General features: G+C 38.4%; 1 protein-coding gene across 2 annotated transcripts in view; it reads right to left on the minus strand.

Annotated features, from left to right (window-relative positions):
- Nucleotides 1–1,854: 1,854 nt before the first annotated feature.
- IP6K2 (inositol hexakisphosphate kinase 2) overlaps nucleotides 1,855–25,831 on the minus strand; it is a 33,432-nt gene continuing 9,455 nt past the window's right edge. The window contains exons 1-5 of one of the 2 annotated variants that reach the window (XM_074957684.1): nucleotides 10,526–10,733; nucleotides 8,095–8,317; nucleotides 6,985–7,160; nucleotides 4,621–4,796; nucleotides 1,855–2,601 (exon numbers count right to left, since the gene is read on the minus strand). In XM_074957684.1, the coding sequence (XP_074813785.1) occupies nucleotides 2,104–2,601; nucleotides 4,621–4,796; nucleotides 6,985–7,160; nucleotides 8,095–8,317; nucleotides 10,526–10,727 (1,275 nt within the window). In that variant the 5' untranslated portion in view covers nucleotides 10,728–10,733 and the 3' untranslated portion in view covers nucleotides 1,855–2,103. Of the gene's footprint in view, nucleotides 2,602–4,620; nucleotides 4,797–6,984; nucleotides 7,161–8,094; nucleotides 8,318–10,525; nucleotides 10,826–25,831 lie in introns of those variants that run through there. The other variant, XM_074957683.1, reaches the window with a different exon arrangement.

Below are 25,831 nucleotides of genomic sequence, written 5' to 3' on the forward strand. Positions count from 1 at the left end.
GGTGACTGCATCACATGCAGAGAGCTTTTTCATTGGTTTGTTAACAGACATGAGAACACTATTAAAAATGAAGCTGAAAAGCCAGCAACACTTTGCAGTGAGTGACCCATCCTCTCCCACTTCGGTATTTCAACTCATTGCATTATTTTCTCACATCCCTCACAGAGGTGGAGGAGTATTTCATTGGTTAATTCTTATAAAGCATTTTGAAATTGAAAAATGCAAAGGTTATTTAGGGTTCATTTATCTGGTATTCATGCTGATGTCATGGGTAGTTACACAGAAACAGCAAGTCCTATACCAGCCCAGCAGTGCTCCATCACATCCAGCGTCTCTTCTGTGGCCAGGAGCAGATGCTTCAGAGGAAAATGCAAGAAATGCAGTAGTGAACAATGATGGACTAACGTGCCCATCGGGGAAGTTGCTCCTGAATCATACGCAGTTCATAGTTAGGGGTTACACCCTAAAATCCAACACATTTTTATTTAATCACATCTAAGTGTGAATTCTCATTGTACGTATAAAATGCTAATTTTTTTGAACCGTGTTAAGCTTTTTTGGCTTTAATAATATTGTGTAGCAGTGAGTTCCACAAGTTAATTGCATGTTGGAATTTAACATGAACTGATGTGTAACTACTGCCAAAAACTGATGGCCACTATAAGAAACCAAAACGATGAGAAGAACTGACAGGAAAGACTTAGTACACCTCTATAATAGACTTCGAATAGCATTGTCAGAATATTAAGCAGCCTCAGACCTTAAACAGGTAAGTATGGTCAGAAGAAAATCAGCAACTTGTGGGCTTTGAACAGCGGACCATAACATCACCCAGAGATTCAATGTGTTGCCTGGAAATCACCGTGCCTGGAAATCAATGTGTCAGTAAGAGACCAAAGAATAGCAGAGCCAATCTTCCATCATGACTACTGCAACATCCTCCTCTCTCCCAATACATACATCCCACTCCCCTCTGATGCATTTGAATACAACTGCTAAGATCATCTTCCTGGCCCATTCTGCCAACATCGCTCCCTTTGTTTAATCTCTTCACTTGTCTGCTCTGTCTCTTGTCACATCACCTCATCTACTCTGCCAGCAATGCCGGCTTCACCTGCACGTATGTCAACTGCTTCCACACAAACACCTAGCCTTTTCTTCCATGCTGCCCCTTGTGCATGGGACTCTGTCCATGATTTGATCCATAAGGCCATTACCCTCTCTTTCCTCAAATCCCTCAAGAGCCACCTTTACTGTGACATGTACGATAGATCAGCCAATCCGTGACGATTTGATTGTATATAACTGGGGAAAGCTGATATGTATTTTTAAAAATTGAAGATGATTTGGCATCATCAGATCGTGCAATAGCTAATCTGAAACTGGGTGATCTTTGTTCCCCTCGTCTTCCCTCACTGCGTCACGCTTGCTTATTGCATCTTGTCTCAAATTAGATTTTAAGCCTTTTAGGGGATGGGTTTTCATATTGTGCAGCAATCCATCAATAGCTGTGACTGAACTCAAACTAAGCTGAAGGTTAATCCTTTGAGGGGTTCTTATACATGCTTTGGTTCAATTTATCTTTATGGTAATATTGTACAAACTATCCAAATGGGGCTATTTACCCCCATGAGATTTATAGTAATGAGATCCTGAATTACTATAAAAACAATTAATTGGATATTTTTAAGATAATTTATTATTTGCCCCTAAATATCCAGTGATCCAACCCAGTTTCTGTACTATATGACTGGGAAGATCTGGGAACTCTGATTCTCCTTCCTAATTACCAGCAATGACACCATCATCATTTACAATGAACAAAAAGAATTTTATTGGAACATATACACACCGGGATAACAGAGGTATTTGAATAATCAAATATGGAATGTTTAAGAAAGAGTTAAAATAAATAAGGATACCAAGATTTGCCAGTGCTAGGTCCAGCACCATTGTAAGTAAATGCCCTCCGCTGAACAAGTCTGACTCTGTTGGGACCAACCCAACAGAGTCTGTAAAGATTCCTACCACTAGAAAGTGGCCAATAATTTTGGAATACAAAGAGTCACTATAGTGCTTTCTACTGATGTGCATTCAAACTGTTTATTCGCTGCTTTCGTCTCTTATTTCTTTAATAATACCTATTAAGTTCTGAAGTCCAAAAACATAACCTGTGTCTTGGCCTTCATGCACCACACTATCTTCCCCATAGTACTTGCAGGTCGTGTGGGCAAAGTCTATCATACGGACATCAACAGTACTAGCAGTGGGCTTGTACGCATATGCTCCAGCTGATTCATCCGAAGACTCCTCTGAGAGATCCTCTAAGTCCTCTGGGTCTGAGTCCACAGTCACTTCCTGCAACTCCTTGCCATCATAAATGATCAGCAAGGAGCTGGAATAGAAACGGTAAGACTCCTGTTTTTCTAAGACAGATTTGAGTTCAGTCAATTTCTTTATAACTGGTTCAAAGAGTTCCCTGCGCAGGTATTTGCCATTATGAAAGAATTGGTAAAGTGCTTCTTTAAATCCTTGGACTGAAAGCTTTCGCCCATGGTATTTATTCATGAACATTAACTGGCCAGTGCCCGTCTGGTAGACCTGTATAGGAGAGAGAGGAACAAAAGGAATGGTTGGATTGCCAGCAATGGTAACTCTGAATCATACTCCAGAAAAATTAACAATGTCCCAGCAGAGAAAAAAAGTTTTACCAAGATGATGTGTTTGTCTCTTAAAACAGCTCTTATGCAGTTCGAGGGGAAAGCATCCTAGCAACCACAGGCCCACCAATATCTGAGGTATTGCTAGTCACAAAGGAAACTGAAAATTCCTCCGGCTTAGACTTGAGCTTTTCCATTTTGAAAAAACGGATGAAGAGTTTAAGTAAGATTAGGAAGGCTGAGGCCAAGATTTCTGAAGTCAAGTTACAACATGTAGGGCAGCCACTCCATATCACTCACTCCATTAGCAACTACTGCATGCCTCTGCTGGCAGCCTTACCAAACCTATTCCCAGAACTGCTGGAAGTCTGAATGACAGCAATTTCCCATATGAAACACTGAAGCAGCTCCCATACAGAAGAAGAAAAGGGTATTTTTAAGCAAATATTAATCATTGCTTTTTCCTACAAACCGAGAACATCATTTATATCAAACCCACAAATCAGGTGGAGTCTATATTTACAGGGCAGAGACCTGCAAATCGAACAACCACCCTCCACAGCTCTGTATGTTTCTCCAGCAGAGGCCTCTATGTCTGAAGGGCACACACGCTAAATGGGCTGGAACAAGAAACCAGAACCTTTATCCTAGTTGAGCACCAATATGGTGGTGAACAAATGTGGCACTCCTCCCCGTCCATCTCTGCTGACAGGTTCTCTGTTCTCGATACATGAGTTTAGGTGAGCCGAGTGCCAGCCTCAGGAATACTCACTTTCCCGAACAGAGCAGGAAGTGCTGAGTGAACACATCAGGCATCGGGGGAGTCTACTGGATGGAAAAGGAAGTACCCCACAGAACTGTCCACTGCCAGACAGAACATTTGTGAATGGCAGTGGGTAGAGAAGTCATTTTCTCCACCTACTAAGGCCACTGGGAAGAAAAAACATGCCCTCTCTCTGCCAACATCTACGGATGAATGGGAAGAGGCTTAACTCTCCCACACAGAAGCTGGAAGGAGAAGAACGGACAGTCCTCACTCCACTTCACAGCAGCAGTGGTGGCTCTTCAACACCACTGGAGCTGTAGTGAAGCAGTTAAGGCATTTCTTAGGACTCAATCAAGTCACTCAGTTGCCAGAGATATGCAAGCTGCAGGGTTTTACTTTAAATGAAAGCCTAAGCTGCTCCCTCATTGTATCTGCACTGCAATCTTATCACTCATATTTAATGATCAACTTCTTGTTTGCACATTACACAAAGTTTACTTTCGGCAGTGAAAAGAATCCAGGATAGTAGTAACTATAAGAAAAGAAAAGAATCCAAGTCTCCAGGACAGTAGTAACTATAAGAGTTGTTGCTGTTGTTCTGATAGCCAAATGGTAAGATCCATGCACAATGAGAGAAGACAGACAGGTTTGTTTTCTGATCTCCAGCTCACAGGACGCACACACTGTGATGCAGAGGGAGAGCTGCAGGTTGCTATGCAGTCGCTCCTCTGATTGATTAGTGACACTGGTGTGCTCTGAAGAAAGTCATCAAATTTCCTTCAGTTAGAAAAGTGAATGAAAGGTAGGACCTCTCAAGGGTAGGGGCATGAAGCGGGATGATTGGCTAATAAGGAGATGTCTAGAACTACAAATACAAAGAATACAATGGATTAAGAAAGCAACAAAATTCATTTTCCTATTGCCATCTTAATAAGATAATGCAGTTTGTTTGTGATTGGCTGGAAAATTACTGAGCTCACATTCCCACTATTACCAGTGAATCATACTTGTAACTCTGGGAAGCAGATATTTTCCTCAATTCTGAGCAGATGAAGGCTTGTTTCAGAAGAAAGTTAGAATCTTTGCTAATAGTACCAAACCACAAAAGGTACAAGCAGAAAGTGTTTAAAAAATGTCTCTTCAAATATAGCCTGTTTTATTCCCATCCCTACCTGCAATCCATTTCAGACTCACCTGCATGCCACACACTCGGACCCCAATAACTGCTGAAGTACTCTGCTGACACTTCCGGATCTGGTTAGCTTTCTTCTCTTCTGATGCATCATCTCCATGCTGCCGGGTTCCCATTTTAAGGTCCAACACACATGGCACTTCGTATCGGGAGGTTAGATTTTCCAGCAAGATAAATTCTGACTTGTTAAGGAAAAAGCCTTACAATAAGAAATACAGGTTTAAAAAGCATTCTGACAGCCCCATTCCAAGTGGAGGTAGTGGTGGCGTTTCTTAGCAGTCAGCAAAAGTTAAAAAAATAAAACTGAGAAATGGCTAAAAGTAGGGGCATCCAACCTTTGCCCAATCATGACTGCGCTAGCAACTTAGCAAGAACCAAAAGGATACACCTACTTTGTATTAAACAAAGTAGACTGCACATGACCTAGTCTTTCATTTGGATGTGACGTCCAAAGAGACTATAGGTTCCAGCTTGCACTGCTCTCTCTCACTCTACAAGCACCTCCAAATTAGAGATGAAAATCACTACGGGCTGCATTATTTACAAGGCTGGCCACATTCTGGCAATCCACAGTCTAATTTTAAAGTTGTCCTTGGACTGAGTAAACCTAGCAGACACTATTTCCATAAAGGGAGGAAAAACGTTTTAGTGATGAAGGCACTGGACTGGAATTCACGAGATATGGATTCAATTTCCTGCTCTGCCACAGACACTTTCATGACCTTGGGAAAATCACTAAAATTCTCTGTGCCTTGGTTCCTCATCTCTAAAATGAGGGGATAACACTTCCTTCTGTCACAAAGGGGTTATGAGGATAAATTCATAAATATTTGGGAAGACCTCAGATACTATGGTAATGGGGGCCCATTAAATTATCTAGCTAGGAACTTATCACTTGTGAGGCTAGCCCCTGGGAGAATTCTATATGCATTAATCGTTCTACATGTTTCTAACAGGTTAATTACGTTTATGCATACACATTTTTAGTGATCCAATCACCCAAACTCTTCACATACAAGATTCCCTTCCCTAAGCATGTAGGTCTTAAGATCTTTACAGCATCCGTGCCAGTTGCAAACAGAACGTATTCAAGGTTCTTTGTGCCTTATTATGGAAGAGAACCAACATCACTCTAAAGCAGTGGTGAGCAACCTGTGGCCTGTCAGGGTAATCCACTGGTGGGCTGCGAGACAGTTTGTTTACATTGACCGTCTGCAGGCACGGCCACCCACAGGTCCCAGTGGCTGCGGTTCGCCATTCCTAGCCAACAGGAGCTGTGGGAAGCGGCACAGGCTGCAGAAATGTGCTGGCCACCGCTTCCCGCAGCTCCCATTGGCTAGGAACGGTAAACCATGGCCACTGGGAGCTACAGGTGGCCATGCCTGCGGACGGTCAATGTAAACAAACTGTCTCATGGCCTGCCAGCGGATTACCCTGATGGGCGGCTTCCGACCCGCGGGCTGTCCACCACTTCTCTAAAGGTTCACAGGCATATAGACTCCTTTTGTCTTTACTAGAGTTAAGAGTGCGTGCTCTGATGGCTGCACTGGCACTAATGGAACAAGGAAATCTCATTTTCCATCACATGATCAATCCTACACTCTCAGACCCAATTAGTATAATCTGCTTCTGCTTTTAGGAGCTTGCATTTACTAAGGATTTTCATCTTTTCTCAGTTATAAACCCAGATAATATTTTAGGTTCAGTTTGCTTTCACTAAAAAATTAGCTGAAATTAGGAAGCTGCTGGCAGCAAAGGACTAGCCTGTACAAAAAAAGTTTTCAGAAGTACTGCTTTTTTCTCACTCAAGGAATCAAAACGTTCCACATTTGACTACTTTAATTAAAAAACAATCCCCTCATACTTTAAAAAAAAAAAAATCATCTGAGAAGATACATTTTTGGAATTGTGAGGGTGGGGGAGTTGAGGCTAAATCCTTTGACATCATCCTAATATATGCAAAAATCTCATAACTGCCCATGCCAAGGAAAGAAGCAGCAGAACTCCACACCTCTAAACTCATGCATTAGTAAACCTGTCTAGTCAGTGATCACTTCACCTAGGATGCTGGAAATTTTTCCACTAACAGAGATTCATACTAAAGTAGATTCCTTGAGTTGCCCAGCACAGATGTGTTTAAGTGTTGCGAAAGCCCAAATTCTGGCAGAGTAACGATCCCTTCATAGTCACATTTTATCTGACAAACCATGGTTTCAGATAATCCCATTCTCAGTGTTATAACTACAGAGTCTGGACTGGGCCTTTTTTTTTGGGGGGGGGGGGGTAGAGGGGGGCTTTGCTAAGAAAAGAAAAGCAGAATCCCTCTTTGTTCTGCTGTTGTGGGAGAGACTTCGGGGAAAGGATACTATATTGGTTCCGATGTTTTGCATTTTCCTTCATCCGCCGTAACTGCTGCTGGTGACATTTCATACTCCAAGGGTTATGATGCTTAAACTGTGAACTGACATTCCCCTTTTTCTCTACACTGTAATACAAGACTTCAGATTTCTTCAGCCAATCAAATTCTTCCTCTAATTTGTGACTAGAAAACAAAAAAAGTAAGAAGTCAGAAGCCAAATGGAGAAAGTAAGTACCCTACTTTTAAAAGGAAAAGATATAATTTGTTCAAGCTTTACATATTATACACTGCTGACCCTCAACCACTCAATGCTTTCAATTAGCCCATTCATATGTATCTCAAAATACGTCTACCAACAGCTGGCAAAATCCATTACTTCATTATACATGGGTCTGGGCAAGATTCCCATTGCTGATATTTCAGACTTTGTAAATCTGCTTCCACAATCTGACTATATGCTAATTTATATTTGCAGATTTCAACAGACCCTATGAAACAAACAGTAAGGAGATCTATAGAATACCTCACCTGCTTGTACTACTTAGATAGAGTATGCAGGGCACAGCTAGAAGTTTTCCAGATTTCCATTTTGTTACAGCTCTCTGGTAACTGCCACTACAGTATATCACAGATCGGGGGATTTGAATTGGGAACAGGTTTGCAGGAATCCTGCTTTACCTCTAATTGCATTTTTCCTCATTCACCCATGCAAAAGATTCCAGTAGACTCATTCAGCATAGCTGAATTTTTCTCTTGCACAGTCATGCTTTTGCAGACACTACAGTTAGAAAATAACCAGAATCCTAGAACCTTCCTCGACTGACCACTGAAAAGATATAATTGTGAAGGGGCTCAAATGAAACTCGCCTGAATGGAAACCACTTCTGCTACTGAAAGTGTTTCACAGTGGAAGAAGAAGAGACAAACAAATGATAGTGGGAGGAAGAGACATATGGCAGAAGAAACAGAAAGACTGGATAAAAACCTCCATTCTAGCATTGAAACATAGTCCCCATGTATTTAATTTTATTCATATCTGCATCAGAACAGATATGAATAAAATTAAACACATGGAGGTTATGTTTCAAAGCTTTACACTCATTTCCTTTTGACCTACCTTTTCATTTTTTCCTCTTTCCTGTGCTGTCGGACCCATTCCTTAGTTATCTTGTCATTTTCTAATAATACAGTCTTTTTGTTAGACCACCGTAACAACTTATTTTTGGGTTCACAGTCAGAATTATCTATGCTTTCCAAGTTATCATGGTCCCCATTTAATGGATAGGCTATTAGACACAGATTTCCATCTTCATCCTCTTCAAAGCTCACCGACACCACGCCTGGGGAAGGAAAGGAGATGACCAGTTAGCAATCATTGAAATGACACGCAAACACTTTATGCAACATGATTTTACACGAAGAATATAGCAACTTTTGGTTTTTCTCTTACCCAGGTCCTTAGTTTTTATCTTGCCACAGGCCAAAACTCATCTGCCAACCTAACAAATATCAAAACATCTAGACAAAATGACACCTCACAGAGAAGACAGTTTATCATGTAGACAAAACAATAGTGACAGAAGATATTTTTTTCTCTCTGATGCACAGAGTCAAATAGGAATCAAATAATAACAGGAGACGATTTCAATTATTGAAAAATTTTATTAATTTAAAAAAAAGTCTGACTGGTCTGACCCTAGGAGAGATGTAAAACATTTTATATTTACATCTTGCAGTGAAAAATAACCTGCATAGCAACACCAAAAGCTTTAAGTTTTGCATGACAGCAAAGCAAAAAGCATTTATCCAGATTTTTTTGCGGGTTAATAGATTCCAAGGGCAAGGAAAGGCTTGCAAGCAGAGCAAAACAAGAAAAACGTCACACATTACAACAGATACTAGTTCAAAGGCTTCCACTTAGAATCACCACGTTTAATTTTACACTCCCCCCCCCCCTTTTTGGGGTATATATTTTATTGATGTTGGTTATGCAGCAGTCTTGTGAAGAGAACAAAAAGCAATACAAAGCAAATCTGATTGTAGTACACAGAAACATGGTGAACCTCGAAAGCATTTTTTCCTCCTCATCTCAAGCGTCTCTAGAACACTGCATTGTATATTAAGAGTCTTAGAGGAAAGTTCTGATAGGGTTGCCCCCAGTGCCATATTAGAAAGTTTCAATGATTATCGAAGAAGCCGTAACAACTGGCTGAATGTTTTTTTTTTTTTTTTTCTCAGTCCTTTCTCTTTATCCTCAAATCAATCAATCTGCACAGTTCTTGCAGCACATCACTCGGCCGGAGGGGAGAGTTCTCGGCGAGAGATTGGCACTTCTGAGCAGGGCAGGCGGTTCTGGGACCTACAGTAGCTGGGGTAGGGAGTGCAGAAGCTCTGACTGACAGTCCTGCTGCCACATAGGAAAGGACTACAGGAAAAAATGGGGGAGCCAGCTAGCAAATGGCCTTTGGCTTTATCCTGGAAAAAACAACAGAGATGGACCAAATGAGGCCCCCTTACCCCTAAATCCCTCCCACACACCCCCAAAAAAGAAAAACCACATATACTAGTACAATTGTTCTACAACATTTTGTAAAGTATCATTTATAGACCACATTTTCTTCAACAATTCCAAAAGAGCTTTTAATAAGATGTGTTCAAACCTCTCAGCAAGTATGTGAACATTCAAACAATATAACTTTGAAACATCTTCTCTGAAGTCCTCCTCCAATTTTACAATCAATATCAAAAGACACTTGGCCACCCTTACTCAGTGTTCAAGTCTAAAATGCTTTAAAAAGCAATTCAAAATGAATAAATGCTTCAGACTTACTTTATCAATTAATCACCAGACAGCAGTTAATGGAATACCCCACAAAGAGAGAAGCATTTTGTTTAACTAGTGCAACGCTTAAAAGAACTGGAATTTCCACTCCTACATACCATCTGACTCAGCCTCATCACGGCTACTTGATCCTTGCCTATCTAAATGCCAGGAATTTTCGTTTCCTTAAGGGCAGAAACAAACTGCAAATGTTTAACAAGATACTTTTCAACTTTCTTTGCTATACTGACGTTAGATATAGTGATTAATATATGAGAGTTAGAGGACAACCCAAAACACAAAACAATACAGCTAAACTTCCACAAAACATGTATTCAGGCAATCTTACCCAGCCCCTGAAGACACACATTAAACAAGAGGCAACAAAATAATAATAATAAAAAAAATTAAAATCAGAAATAAAAATGAAAGTATTACTGAGAACATTTACAAGCTGTTAGCTACTTACCTGTCTGTGCCTAAGGGAGATATATGGGCTGTCACCAGCAGAGTTGCTCTACTCTAATGCTGTGTTAGTCAGCCCAAAGACCCACTGGCAAGCATCTCCACCCTGCATCTCCACAGCCTGGCTCAGACAACATCAAAATACATGAAAAGAAAACCCCTAAAATCTCTTCCGCACAGAAGAGATTTTAGAGGAAACAGAGCACACTTGGATTCACAAAAGAGAAAAAGCCCAACCCCTTTCTAAGGTTTCATAACATACCTTCATACTGTGGAGTGAATTTACGCATTTCTGTTGGGAGAGTCTCATAGAATTGGTGTTCCCTCTGGATGAGGGGTTTACAGATGGTCTTGTCATTAAACCGGAGGACACAGGAGTGACCCCCAACTTGGTGGACAAAAGGCTCGAGCAGGACTCCCTTGGCATAGTGCTCCACTTCCATAGCTCCAAATGCTGGGCTCATCCTTGTAGCACATTAGATAAAACAATGTGGCAATGGTGAAGGCAGTTCAGAAGTAGAAGATCTGTCTCCCAAAAGGTGTTTATTCCAGTTAAAAAAGTCTGTTAAAACAAATACAATAGAATCCTGTGTGTTAATAACTTTGTATGTTGAGGTCTGAGCAACCAAAGCTAACAGTTACTTTCATAAGGCACAGCAAAGGAAACAGAATGTAAACAATCCTCTATGCAAGGTGAAACTGAAAAGAACCTACAGCTCTAAGTGCAGAGGCAAGTAAGAGTGAGATCATACAGGCAGAGAAAAACAAAACCACTTACCCCTCCCACCAAAGCCTCAGCCAATGGGAATTACATTTAGCTGCAACACAGACCCACAATGAAGGAGGAGAACTAGGTGAGGCGATACAAAAGGGAAGGGTAATAAACATACTGCTTCTCTCAGCTGTTCTCGTTACTAGCCCTCACAGCATTTTCTTATCAACAGAAAGGCCCATAGGGAAACCTGAAGATAAAACTTCATGTATTAGCACTTTATTCTACATGCTCATTTTAGAGACGAAGCAGAGTTTAGATCAAAGTTAGGCTTTACATTTAAGCTATTATGAACACTTACAGAACTACACAAATCAATCATTGTCAATCCATGCATAAGTTTCCATTTAATGCATGTGATGTTTTACTAACTTTCAACACAAAACACAAGCTATAAAGAATGAAAGACTAGTTAAAAACTCCCACTAAATTGACAAAATCATCTTTTCCAGGAACTGGAAAAATAACCTATAAAATCCAACCTGAGCAACTTTCTGTTCTAAATTACTTTGAAATAATACATTGTAGAAATATGCTATGCACTGTTCATGTTATCTGTGAAAAATATTGATCACAGTAATTAAACTTTTAAACAGTTTAATTTTTTGTATCATTAAGCAATTTTCGAATGTACTATACTGCATAGCTAAAGGCAGAGAATCTTTAGTAGAAAGCCTCCAGATAACAAATAGCACCCAGAAGGCTGCACATCAACCCCCATTCAACAGTTTCAGTTACCTGTTATTTTACTGTTACATTTTACAGATAAAAATAGTACAGAATGAAAAATCACACAAAGACTAAATCTTACTAGCAAATTTAGGCTGAGTAATAGTAACTTGAGACTCAGCTTTAATGATTAACTTCAGTATCTAAAAAAAGAACTGACACCTTTATTCCATCTTAAAGAATGTTGTATGAACAATAAGGCACTTAATTCAAAGAAACTACAGTGTTGAAGGTCACTGGGCTATTTTTGTTTGTCCTTCTCAGATATTTAGCGGCTTTAGCTTACCTTTAAAACTAAACAACTAGAAGCTTATGGCAGTGATGACAGGTCTGACAGGCAACGATGTTAATACAACTAAAAATATCTACTGTGCTTTTTCATACATAAGAACATTAAGTTGTTTATCTGCCTAATTTAATTTACCAGAAACAGCAAGTCAACCAATTTAATCATGACTGCTGGAAAATATACCTTCAACTAAGACACCTGTCAGTGGAATTGTTCCCAGGCACACAAGATAACAATGTATAAAAATTCCAAATTTCCCAAGTATAGAGAACACACTATGCAATAAAATTAACTACTAGATTTTTATACCAAGATTGAATTAGAGAAACAAAAGAAAAATCTATCGATTTAATCAATTCTCTAACAAAGGTATTTAACACCTAACTTAGAGCAATGGACTCAGCAAATTGTGTAATATTGTATTTGATATTCTAGTTACATTTTATATTGGGGGAGGCATGACCCTTTCCAATCTAAATGGATTTCCCAATATTTTTCAGAATACAATCACTAAATCTACTTGGCAAGAGAAAAATGTTGTATCTGCATTAACAGAAATACTAAGAATTCATTTACTTTTTAGCTGGACCTATACAAATACAAACTGAAGACTTATTTGGAACTAGCCTGTTTAAAATACAAGCATGTTATAATATGATTTTTTTTTGTCTGGAACTTTCTGGTACTGAAATTTGTCCTCACCCTACCTCATGAATACTAACTGATCCAGTCAAAGTAAGCAACGCTGTCTTATCCAGAAGATGGCACTCTTAGTATTTTTCAGTTGCAAAAAATTACAGAATATGTCCTCTGAACTTTTTCTACTGCATTTCTACCCACCTTATGAAAATATACTACTATGCTGCCTTCTACCCACATTGTAACAGTCAAGCACCACTCTACTTGTCAGTTTCTGAGATACAAGACAACACACAAGTCCATTTAAAAACAGATATTCCAATGTGCTTCTAAGAGACGGATATATTTCAATGGACAACTTTTTGTTTTGTTTTGAGGGTTGCTTGCACACATCACTAAAACCATTTTATATACATTTTTTCAACCAAATTTTAAAATCCCCAAAGACTTAATCAGGCTTCCTGGAGCAAACAACTCCAGCCCTCTGAAACTTTGTTCAATCCTAGATAACAAAGCCTAATCTACAAACAAAAACTGTACTGATTTAATTATAAGGTACATTTAAAAGCAGAACATCACCACTTCATACAGACATCATTATACCGGTAATAGCTTATTCCAGTACGTGAAGGGGAATAAGCTACACCAATATAAGCATTTTTATACCAGCATTACTGTGTCCACATTAGAGATATACTAGGATAACTAGTTCAACAAAAATAAATGAATTAAAAAAAAAAAATCACACTCCTTAACTTAGTTGTACCGATACAAAATCGGTGTGGAGACCAGGCCTAAACTTGTGTCAGAACAGCAGAATTTATATTGAAAAGTATGCTTATCATTAGCACTACAGAAAGGAAATAAGTATCTGCCAAAAAGACAAGGTTCATCTGAGAAAAAACACACCATGCCTCTCCCTCATATCCCCAGTGAGCTCATTAGTTCTTCAGTGTAACTTCACAACTTGTTTTCTTTCATATAGACCCAAATGGTCCATAAGGTATTTGCGCACTGTGTATTTAGAAAACAATAGTCACTTGGGTAGGACATTAGCCAGTATGTAGTTCAACAGGAAAAAAATCCTAATCCTTTTATCATTAAATCTGTATTTAATAAAGGAACCTTATCTATTATGCCATATCTAATGCAAGGGCTAAATCAGAATTAAGCCATATATATGTTCTCATAATTACTGTGTTTTATGTGAAATTTTATCAAATTCATTATTTCATATTTAGGCAAAATTTTCAGTGCGTGGATTTGGGATCATCAGTACAGAGATACCTGCAAAAAGGTCCCTTTTTGAGTAAGCGCGAGAGATAAATACAAATCCTTCAGGGTAATGTGAAAAAAACAACAAAGAAGCGGATTTTCACTGTGGTTGTGTTATGCAAGCTCTCCTTATATTTTCATATTACCAGATTTAATGAAATAATGTGTATATTCTGCATCTGTGTTCTCAAAATATCGATGTAGGAATGTGCTTTAGGAATGTGCCACATTGAGGACTTCATTTTACACTATCAAACAAAGCTAATGCTGTTAAAATCTTAAGGCTGGGTTACATAGGGAAATTTACTGCTATAATTATAATTAATTCTCCATGTGAACACTTACCTGGAATCAGAATAACTTTTTCTGATTTAGTGTATTTCACTTCGGAAGCAGTATAAACTAAGCTAGAAAAAGCCACCCATTCTCCATGAATAAGAGTCTCCACACAGGGAGTGCCAGAATAGCTATAGCAGTGTAATCATGCTGGCACACTTCACTATGCAGACAAGCACTTAGATAACAAAATTCAGTTTGGAACTTGGCTTTATTCTCAAGAACAGACTTTGATGTAAGAAATCCTGGTTCTACTTCCTCACAACCCAAACTCAGATTTAGACTGATTGCCTAACACTATAATGGATTCACCCAGTGAGAGTGTTAGATAATTCTGGAATTCTGTCCCCCAAATGTGCTGTACTAATATAAATTAATTCTCAGGACTCTTTAGGTAAGAAAGCAAACAGAAAGAACAGTTTGATTAAGTGACTTTCACAAGGTCACTGATATAACTGAGTTAATGTGATGGAATGGACTCAGAAAAGTTCCCGGTTCCCAGTAGCATTCTCTGTCTCTGCTATGTTTTAGACTGCTTCTCTAGCACATCTTTTGGTAAAGAGATGTGTCAGCAAAAGAGACAAAGATAAACAGAGGATGCATTAAAGGATACTTCTTTACTTATACCATACATTTCAAAAGGGGAAAGTCAGAGGGATTTAACTTTAAAGAATTGGATGTAAGCTCTGCTTTTAAATAGTTTTTAATAAAAACTAACCCAACATATAATTTAATGTCATTATTAAGATACTAGCGCTTCTGGATAGTCAACTGTAAAGACCAGAAGGAAAAAAAGGACACATGGAATCTCTGTTCAGAAGAAACTCAAGAATATCTCAAGTGGAGATTATATTTAAATGCATTAATTTTATTCTCACAAGCATTCACATGACCAGCTGACCAGTCAAAGCATATCATTCTGGATTAAGTTTTAATAAGGTGATTAATCATTTCTATTAATCATAGGCGCTAAACACAAAGCAATCTATGGAGAATTTCACCAGGTTTGCTTGCACTGTGCCTATGTCTAACTGACACTAACATCATCAGTGGAACAAATTCATTAGAACAAAGTCTGTTCAGCAGAAAAGCTGAAGAGCTACCCTACCCTCCAGTCATTCCATTGAACACCTTATACACCGAGAAGGAAAATACCTACAGGCCCTACTGATTCAGAGAAAAAAATATGTCTTAAGAGCAGGAATTCAATGCTCTTTAAGAGTGTGATGAATGTATTGTATAAGACAAGAAATATACCCCACTTCCACCACGCTCCTCATGAGAGTTCCCTTTCCTGTTTCATTATTATAGTCCCACAGATGTGCATGGCAGTTTATAGACAGTAACACAAGGCCCCCAAGTCAAATAATTTACAACCGAAACATACAACATGAAGACTTAACCTTTGCCTCTCTTTTAACGTTCATATTTATTCCTTCCTGTTCTGACTCAGTGTAACAGCAACATCTTCACCTACCTCCAATTTGCCACTTTTTTCATCCTTTCCCTCATAGTCCAGGAGCCCATGAATTACAGAAAGATTTAATTTAGAACCAATTATTTTTACTTATGTCAATAGGCTGATATAGGCATGAAACAGAGCCCAAGATCAGAGAAGTTCATTGCAAACATATTCCAAAGACATTTCATGTTGCTAGGGGCTGGAAGGGAGAACAAGCTCTCCCTGGACTCTGCCTTCTGAGAAAGCTGCAGCCTTTTAAGCTTTTATTTTAAGCTGTTGCTGCCATTCAGCTGAACAGGCTACATGTTCTTGGGCTTTGCTGCAGGAGCTGGCTCTCTCTAGGTGCTTTCAAGAGAGCAGCACAAGTAACTGCAATTTGTACTAACACCTTAAGATGAATGGGGAAAGGTAACAAAAAAAATCTAAACCTACTGCATATGTGGGAAACTAAACATTTTAGCACAACCTACCGAGCAAACATTTCTCATAAAAGATGCTTCTTAGAACTCAGGGAGATCTAGAAAATGAACCATATATGGAGGAAAAAATGTTCACTCTTTTAGTAAATTCGTGGCATACAGAAGCATGATTTTTCTCCCCCACCTCTCCACCACTCAAAACTGGCTAAATAGATTTTGCGCACACAGACACACATGCGATACCTTTGAGCTAAGATCACAAATAAACAGTTTCCATCTAAGTTAATTTTGTTTGAGAAAATTAGGAGGAACCGAAGAAGGGAGTTTAAGTCACTTTGATTTAAATCAGTCCACCCTGAGCAGGTGCCAAGAGCTCAGAAGAAGGATCTGGACACACCAGAAGCCTCTGTCCTAAGCCCAGAGAGTACTCGAGAGTGGTGAGGAAACTGAGGCAGGGAACCTACCTGTGTTTCTGCCTGCTTCACCTATTAGGTAACCCTAAAGGGAAAAACTGTAAACCCAGAGCACTCACAATGTTGGAGTTCTGGGACAGAATTTGCTTAAGCTACTGAGGAGCCTGCCAACACTGGTCCTGATGCCTAGGGCAGCTGGGTTGTATGCTCCCATTTCCATGGAGGGGTAAAGGACAGAGTGCATATGCCCAGGAAATGTGCTTGAGAGGCCAAGGAAAGAAACAGTGTTGCAGCCTCTCTCAGTCCATGGGAAACTCAAGAGCACAAGGGCCCAGTGTGTGAAGCCCTACACAACAGCCTGGTAAGTGTTCAGCCAGGGAAAGTTCTACCAGGACTGTGTATGAAACTTACAAAAACAATGTTTACATTTATTTAAGGAATAAAACCTGAAGATGGCCTCTATCTGAAATCATCTTGCTGAAATAATGGAGCCAGACGAAATGTAGAGCCATCAACATCAAAACAATGTGCTTGGCAGTAGAAAATGAAACTTACCCTTCCTTTTAATTCAAGGCATCAGGATTTATTCAGCACATTAAGATCAAATTCTCTCAAATTAACTCTATCATGGAAAACAGTTATGTATGACAGTAAAGCGGACGAGTTTGCAGGAGAAATGTTTTGATTCCACATTTTTAATTGCATTATAAAACTGGCCTAAACTCTCCAATGTAATTTCTCTTCCAAAGAGACTACAGTCAATCTATCAAGTTGGTAAATGTATACCCAGTACTAGAAATAGATAGGATGTACTCGGGCAGTATTCAGGAGTTAAGTGCTAGAGATCTTGCATAATAAATTATAGGTTTACATTTTAAAAGGAACCTACAAGAAACTTTTATTTGTGGTAGTATTTTAATGATACATATAAATCCCTTCCCACAAGAAACTACTTAATCTATCTTTCATATTCGTTTTTGTTTATTCAATTTGGATCATTAATTCAATTTAATCTCGCAGTCTGTCCAGCTGTCCTAACATAGTATCAGTAACAAAAGTGACTAATCATTTAAACTTTAGAGATGAACTACCCACTATTTTATTTCTCAGTCCTCACAGAAAATCCATTCATTACAAATGGTCGCACAAAACTGATTCCTTTTTTCCATTATAGCTCTTAAGTAAAAGTGACCTGTTCTCTTTAAAGCGTGAAAGGCCACCTTCTACCACTCATTTTCTGTACCTCCTATACAACTTTGACTTGCCTTTAAATAATCAAAAACAATGTAAACGGTATTTCTGTGTGTTTCTAAAATGTTATCCCTTTTGAGATATACATGCTGAGACTACATAATCATATACTCACCACTGTACCCTAAAAGATAAACTTTAAAATTTCTGCTAACAACGCTTTTTTTTTTTTAATTAATATTAGGAAACAGACATTTCATTTTGGCAAAGAACAGTGTTTATTAGCGCTGTAGGACTACCAAAATGTACTAATGTTGATCACTAAAACACAATTATTTTACTAATTTTGGGTTCTTTCTTGTAAGCAAGAAAGTTTGGGATTTTCAAAATTAGCTGATAATGCAAGTTTAATACAGTAGGATTAATGATTTGCAGCAGTCTCAGGGGAAAAACAAGCAAGTATGCTGTTGCTTGAGAAAAATGAAACTGAACAAGTAACGCAAGAGCGAAATGACAGAATGCTGCAGTGGGGAAAAAAATCTACCATAGTGCATTGCTTGCTGCATTCCCTTTACAACCTTGTTTAGTGTCAAGAAATATACCGATCACTTCAGCAGTTTGGAAATAGACTCGGTAGATCTGTCAGACGCAGCTCAATTTTAAAGAAAATATCCAAACTAAGATTATACCCAATGTTGCCTGGTTTGCCAGGTGCAACTCTAAATACAGACAGTGGTGCTGAACAGTGCCCTTTGGTTGCTTGTAAAGCAAGTAAGAAGAGGAAGATAAGGGTAAGCTGAAGTAGAACCTTCTTCATAATTCTTTTAGTTTATGCATTTCTGCATCACATCAGTCAGCATATTGATTTTTTTAAAACTGTCTGACAACTTAAGTCACCTGCGTACCTAACATGAAGTCTTCTAAAGGATCTTCATCGAGAAACTCCTACAAATCCTAGATACCTTGGTAGGTAAAATTTACTCTCCTAGGTCTGTAGTATGTACAGTCCCTCAGTCACTTGCACAAATGAAAATTTTTACTTTAGCACTTACTGGTAAATCCCAAAGGCATCAGCTACCTTGGTGATGAGCACAGCATAACTGCCTAGAGACACAGAGAAGTCCAAAAAGAGAAGATTAAAATAATTTTTTCCCATGTTGGGAAGATCTAGGGGACTTTTGCAATGTCAATAAAGAAGACTGCTTCCTTGTAATGAAATAGCAGCACTGACATAACGTAATTGCTTTGCCAGAGTTACCTTTGTTGCATGGCTGGCACCTACAGCAATTACACAGCTATGGAAGATAGATAATAAACCCATTTTATCTGGAAGAGTTTGAGGACCGCTCATCTTGATCCCTTATATTCTTTTTAAATAAACAAAGAAAATCCAGGCCTAAGCTACATGTAAATTTATTCACAAGATTTCTTCAAAACTATTTTAAACACCCTCTCCCAAACTGAAAGAATCCGATGAAGTGAGCTGTAGCTCACGAAAGCTTATGCTCAAATAAATTGGTTAGTCTCTAAGGTGCCACAAGTACTCCTTTTCATTTTGCGAATACAGACTAGCACGGCTGCTACTCTGAAAACTAACCAAATAGTGGCCCTAATGGATTAACTGCCAGGGAGGCAACTGGCTAAAAACGAACCGTGATTATCTTTAATATTAGTCCTTTCAGAAGAGAAAGCTACTCTTGAATTCTTATATCACACAAAACTGCACAGATGTTCAGTGGGTAGAAAGTATCCATACATCCATTGAAGAAATTAAAGCAAGAAAGCTTCTATACCAATTATTTATGTTAAAGATGAAATTATTATTATTATTATTTATGTTAAAGTTCAAATTGTTTGAACTTTCTCTCTTTTAAGTCACTGAAAGGAGAGGAAAGATGGTCCAGTGGTTAAAGCACTAGCTAGCCTAGGACTAGGGAGACCTGGATTCAAGTCCCTATTCTGCCATTGACTTCCTTTGTGGCCTTGGGCAAGTCTCAGCCTTTCTGTATCTGTAAAAAATGGTTTCAGAGTAGCAGCCGTGTTAGTCTGTATTCGCAAAAAGAAAAGGAGTACTTGTGGCACCTTAGAGACGAACAAATTTATTTGAGCATAAGCTTTCATGAGCTAGCTGTAGCTCATGAAAGCTTATGCTCAAATAAATTTGTTCATCTCTAAGGTGCCACAAGTACTCTTTTTCTTTTTGTAAAAAGTGGATAACTGCACTTCTCTACCTCACAGGGATGCTGTGGTGATAAATACATCAAAGATCATGAGGCACTCAGATACTACGGTAATTGGGGCCAGATAAGTACATTAGGTAGACAGAAAGGTATCTTAAAGACAAATTTGACAACTAAAGGGATATCTTTTTTCTATCCGAGTCAGCAAAATTACCCATTTCAAAGAACACCTTCCCCTACCCCTAAATTCCAGTTTTTATTACCCTTTTACATACAACCTGATCCAGCAATAGATTAGCAGTAGTTTTCTGTGTCAGAATCAAGACATTTAAAAAAAAAAAAAAAATTATACCATCCAAAGCAGTTGCCACTAACAACAGTTTTGATAAAAACAAAAGTCTATGTGGGTAATAAGACAGCTACATTTATCCTTCCTCACTCGAATGACTGGCAAGAATGTAAGGACTTTCTGAGTGCAACTGTAAATGCCACTGCTTCCTAGGAATTACCGGATATAGGTATCATAGTACATAATGCTGGACACAATTATACACAAACAATTATAAGACACATCTGATGTTGTAACATTTGCTTTATTACCCACCTCCATGAAACACCATAATTCCTGTCTTCTCTAACCCAGTTCTATTTCCATTTAACAGCAGTGTAATTTCCCTGGCCCTCTTCTGGAGGTATGCCCAAAATACTTTTAAAAAATTCCCTAAGGTAACCTGAATAACTCTAGTATATTAATTCAGTTTGTGAGGAGATTATGAAACCTACAAAACAAAAACAAAAAACCACTAGTTTCACCAATGTGTAACAGTAAGCTGCTGCTGCCTGGAGCTTACCCATCGCCTCACCAAGTAGCCTTTTCAGATATTGAGAATACGAGCATCCAACTTGGTCTAAATCATTTTACACCTTGTTTCCTATACACATAAAATACCAAACAGAAATCACTGAGTTCTATTTTTTAGTAAATCTATTTTTCCTCTTTAGTCAAACAAAACCAAGTTAGAGACGTTACAGAGCTTTTCCTGCTCAGACAAGAACACATGCATCTGATCCATGCAGCTCTTGAGTTACATAATACCTGGAAAAATTAATTTCTTTTCCAAGAACATAACTGCCATAGTAACTAAAGACCCTAAATCATGTATTCTAAACTACTTGAACTTCTTGGAAGAGGACCAAAAAAATCTGTTTGGGGCACTAGTTCCTAAAAATTCCATCCAAAAGATATGAAAAAAAAATCTTTTGACAAAGAAATGAAGTGTTCGGTTAAAGTACTGAACAGTTACATAATTTCAATTGAGAAATATCTTTACAAGAAAACTATTTTTAGAAGGATGATTTAAATGGCTGACTTCTGCAGGAGACTCATGAATGTATATGAATGTATGTATATAGAAACTAATGGTGTATATGAATAGCTAATTAGAGACAGTTTCAGTATAGAATATAAGATAACAGCTAGAACTCAGATCCACTGCTTAAGAAAACATTCAAGCTCTGAAAAATTTGGGAGTGGGCTACTTTCCAGTGGTTAAAACAGACTGAGAGGTTAATGTGAGTTCATGGTGTTGAAGTCTCCAGGACAATCAGAAGGGATCTCAAACAAGGAGCCTCTCTCTGAGATTAGCTTTTAATTTATTTTTCATTTTTTTTTATTCCCAACAAAAGTGACAGAATAGTTGCTACCATTTTTGAATATGCAGCGTTGAGTGAATCTTTAATTCTACAATAAGCCAGTCCTGGTTAACGTTATACAAATTGCTAAACTTTGTAAATAAACGCTGCTATAGAAACATGTCCACTAAGTCAAAATAAATAAAATTCTATTAGATCTAATACTCATGATAAGCCACAGTGATCTCTGCAATTTTCACCTTTGGACAAAAAATAAATTCATGAATTCAAACTTAAGGGCTGTAAAACATGTTTTGGTATCAAGAGCTTCATTACGCTAATTAGTCATTTCCCCACAGGAAGATTTTTTATGAAGTTCTGTCCAACAGCTACATTGTTTTGACTAAGAATTTTTTCTTACTCATATTCCGTTCACAACCCCCTAATCCTAATGTTTTTCTTGCTCTTCCTCATCTGGGTCTCAGCACATATTTTAAGGAGATAAATACTTTAAGTTTAGGAGAGAATTTTCAAAGGAGCCTAAGGGAATTAGGTGCCCAAATCCGACTCACTTCCAATGTGATTTGGATGCATAACTCCATAGGCTCCTTTGAAAATCCCAGCTTAAATTAAGTTTTTATAAATACATGTAAACCACAAGTGTTCTCTTATTGTAGAAAGACAAGTGACTGAAATCCATCATCACATAACCTAATAATGTGTGGCTTGTAATGAACAAGAGCAATATACATAGTTTTCTGCAGCTACTTGTCACATACAAAGGCAATTTAAAGAAAGGGGTATTCATGTCTCCTTTTTGTGATTAATTACAGTTTAAAATAAAGGTTTCCTCATCCTCTAACACCTATTTCTGATGTATCATGGCAGAGTGAACCTGCACTCCGATGAGATATCCATAAGGTTCATGACTGGTTATGTACCAAGGGTGCACCTTAGAAACTATATTAAATGCATTTAAGGCAACAACCAGTGCTAAGCATGTCACCTTAGTGTAATACTGCTACCTACTCATACATTTTTAATGGGAATAGCAAATTATTTAGAGGATACATCAGGTATCTGTTCCTGCCCTAAGTTCAATTGCAAGTCAACAACATATCAAAGGCTCTTTTGGCAGCAGCACACATTGCTGTCCACAAAGGTACAACTTTCTTTGATTAAAGTCAGAAATTTCTGCCAAGGCTGTGACCAACCTCCTGTCCTTTCCCTTGAGCACATACTGTACGCATTTTAAACTGTTGGTGTGTACAACATTTTAGTGAGATTCTACAATTATGATAATGCACTCATAGCATTTTGTTATAGCTGTCTGAATATTTTTCAAAAACTTTTTTTGTTTGTTGACATTTAATTTTTTTCAAATTAAGAAAAAGGTTCTGGTGATTTTTCAGCTTTCCCCCTCACCTTTGCCTTTTTTTTTTTTTAATAATTAAAAACTCTCCTCCTGTTCAAACCCCTCTCCTCCCCTCCCCCCCACCCAGTGGGAAAAAACGGGGAAAGAGTTTTTCTTATAACAACTGCCCAACACACATACTTTTCCAGTTACATAAAAAGGAGGAAGGGATAAAGAGAAATTAAAAAGGGGGAGAAAGAATACAAGTGAAATGAAAATTGGCTCAAATTTTTTGCGCAAAAATAATTTCAACCATCCTTACTTTGATAAACTGCTCCAAGGCTGACATAAGATAAAAACTACAGTTTTGGCTTCCCAAACACTCTCCACCTTCAGGTAGCTTCCAGAAACACAGCTTTCTAAGGCCTTGTCTACACTACAGGGGGAGATCCATCTAAGTTATGCAACTTCAGCTATGTGAATAACGTAGCTGAAGTCGACATACTTAGATCTACTTACCGCGGGGTCCATACTATGCAATGTCAACTGGAGATGCTCTCCCATCAACTCCCCTTGTGCTTCTCATTCAGGTGGCATATAGGAGTCGATGGGAGAGCCGCTAAATCAACCGCTGATGCATCAATCGCCACGCATTGAACCCCTGGTAAGTGTAAACAAGCCCTAAGTAAGAGCTCACTAGCAACTATAGTTAAACAAAGGTCTTATTTTTAAAAAGTAACATTTCCCCTTAAATGGGGAAAATTCAACAGTAGTTCAACAGTTAGTTGAGACCTGTGTTAGGAACCTCTTTCAAAGGTTACAAAAGCAATACAGGTTTCAGAGTAGCAGCCGTGTTAGTCTGTATTCGCAAAAAGAAAAGGAGTACTAGTGGCACCTTAGAGACTAACCAATTTATTTGAGCATAAGCTTTCGTGAGCTACAGCTCACTTCATCAGATGCATTCAGTGGAAAATACAGTGAGGAGATTTATATACACACAGAACATGAAAAAATGAGTGTTATCATACACACTGTAAGGAGAGTGATCACTTAAGATGAGCTATTACACCCCCCCCCCCCCACCATTCCTCAGACGTTCCTGTTAACTGCTGGAAATGGCCCACCTTGATTATCACTACAAAAGGTTCCCCCCCCCCCCCCCGGTTATAGCTCACCTTAAGTGATCACTCTCCTTACAGTGTGTATGATAACACCCATTTTTTCATGTTCTGTGTGTATATAAATCTCCTCACTGTATTTTCCACTGAATGCATCCGATGAAGTGAGCCGTAGCTCACCAAAGCTTATGCTCAAATAAATTGGTTAGTCTCTAAGGTGCCACTAGTACTCCTTTTCAAAAGCAATACAGTGAGCCATCAATATTTCAAAAAACAAGGATCCTCTTAAGAGCTTTCAAAATATAGTTGAATGCATAGGAAAATAGCTGCCCTGAGTCAACAGGAGTTGCATTTATTATGCATAACAGCCAGTGCACTGAAGTGGGGAGGGAGACCAATCTCTTATGAAATCTTTCCCAGCCACAGCAGATCAGATCAGGATAAATAGAGGCAGAATAGAAAAGGGCGTCTCGTAAGCAAAATTTCTTAATTAGTGATACTGTGCCATCTGACTGGAAAACACTTTTCTACAGTACTTGTCTCTTCTGTGATTCAAGTAAAATATAAAAGCAGGTGATGGTCTAATTCTTTCCCTGTCACAACCACAACATTTTCTCTAATTAAATACTGTTCAATAATGAACTTTCCCAATCAAATTATATCAAGGTGGTCTTGTTTTTTCTTCTCTACAGCATTATTAATATGTATTACATACACAAAGCTTTATATTTGACTTATTCCACACTTTTCATCCTTTTGTGTTGAGAGGTTGGCTTTCCCGGGCACCATACATGATCAATAACATATTCACCAGAATTGCCAAGAAGTTCACCTATTTTATTCTGTAAACTAGGTCATGAGATTCAAACAGCAATGTGAAACCACCTGAGTAGCAACCTGATGGTCCACAGTGGCAGGTCCCATCACCTGAACTCCAAAATGCACTTGAAAATAATTATTTTGTTATAATTAGCCCATCTGATGAGGGATGACCACATCAATATTATGCCTGTATGATGTGTTACTTTTTACCAGAAATATATCACAATAGCAGTCAGCGTTTCTGCACTACAAGCAAAGGTGGCGAAGTTACTTTATTCAAACTGAGGGTCCAATAGGACTTCACAGGCAAAAAGCCATTGGCAGGACCCATCACCCACCCAAACAAGAACTGAAAATCCCTAGGAGGAAGTTGCTGACAGCCTACTTCCCTCTCCACAGCCAGGGGACAGCCATATCCAGTAAGACATTCATGGCCTGGAATGAGACCAAGAATATGGATTCCGCCCCCCCAGATGATGCAGTTTTAGTGTTTATGTGTAAGGGCATTTTGACAGAAGAAATGTTAATTTCAGCTAGAGGTCAATCTTGAATAGGAACATGATTTTACCTTTTAATTTTAACTTTCTGAGCAAATTGTACATAGTTCTCTTTAATTTATTCTTTCATTTACACGTCTATTTGATATTCTGGGAAAGCACCTCTTGGCTCTTAGAAGTTTTTTAAAGCAAAAAGGATAAATTGCTTCAAAGTTATTTAAACCCTCAATAAAACTGTACATTCATCTACAGAGTTCTCTAAAGGAGAATATTATGACACCATGAATTTTGGGAACAATAATCTTCAAAATAATATTTTCTACGTTTCCCCTCTTCTATACAGGAGAATTTCATGTTTTTCACTAGATTCACCTCCTGGTATTTTAAACATCTGCACATAAGGTTACCAAACATAAATCAGCTCTAATAAGAACAGCAAA

This window comes from Natator depressus, chromosome 7, assembly GCF_965152275.1.
Source record: "Natator depressus isolate rNatDep1 chromosome 7, rNatDep2.hap1, whole genome shotgun sequence".
Lineage (NCBI taxonomy): Eukaryota > Metazoa > Chordata > Testudines > Cheloniidae > Natator > Natator depressus.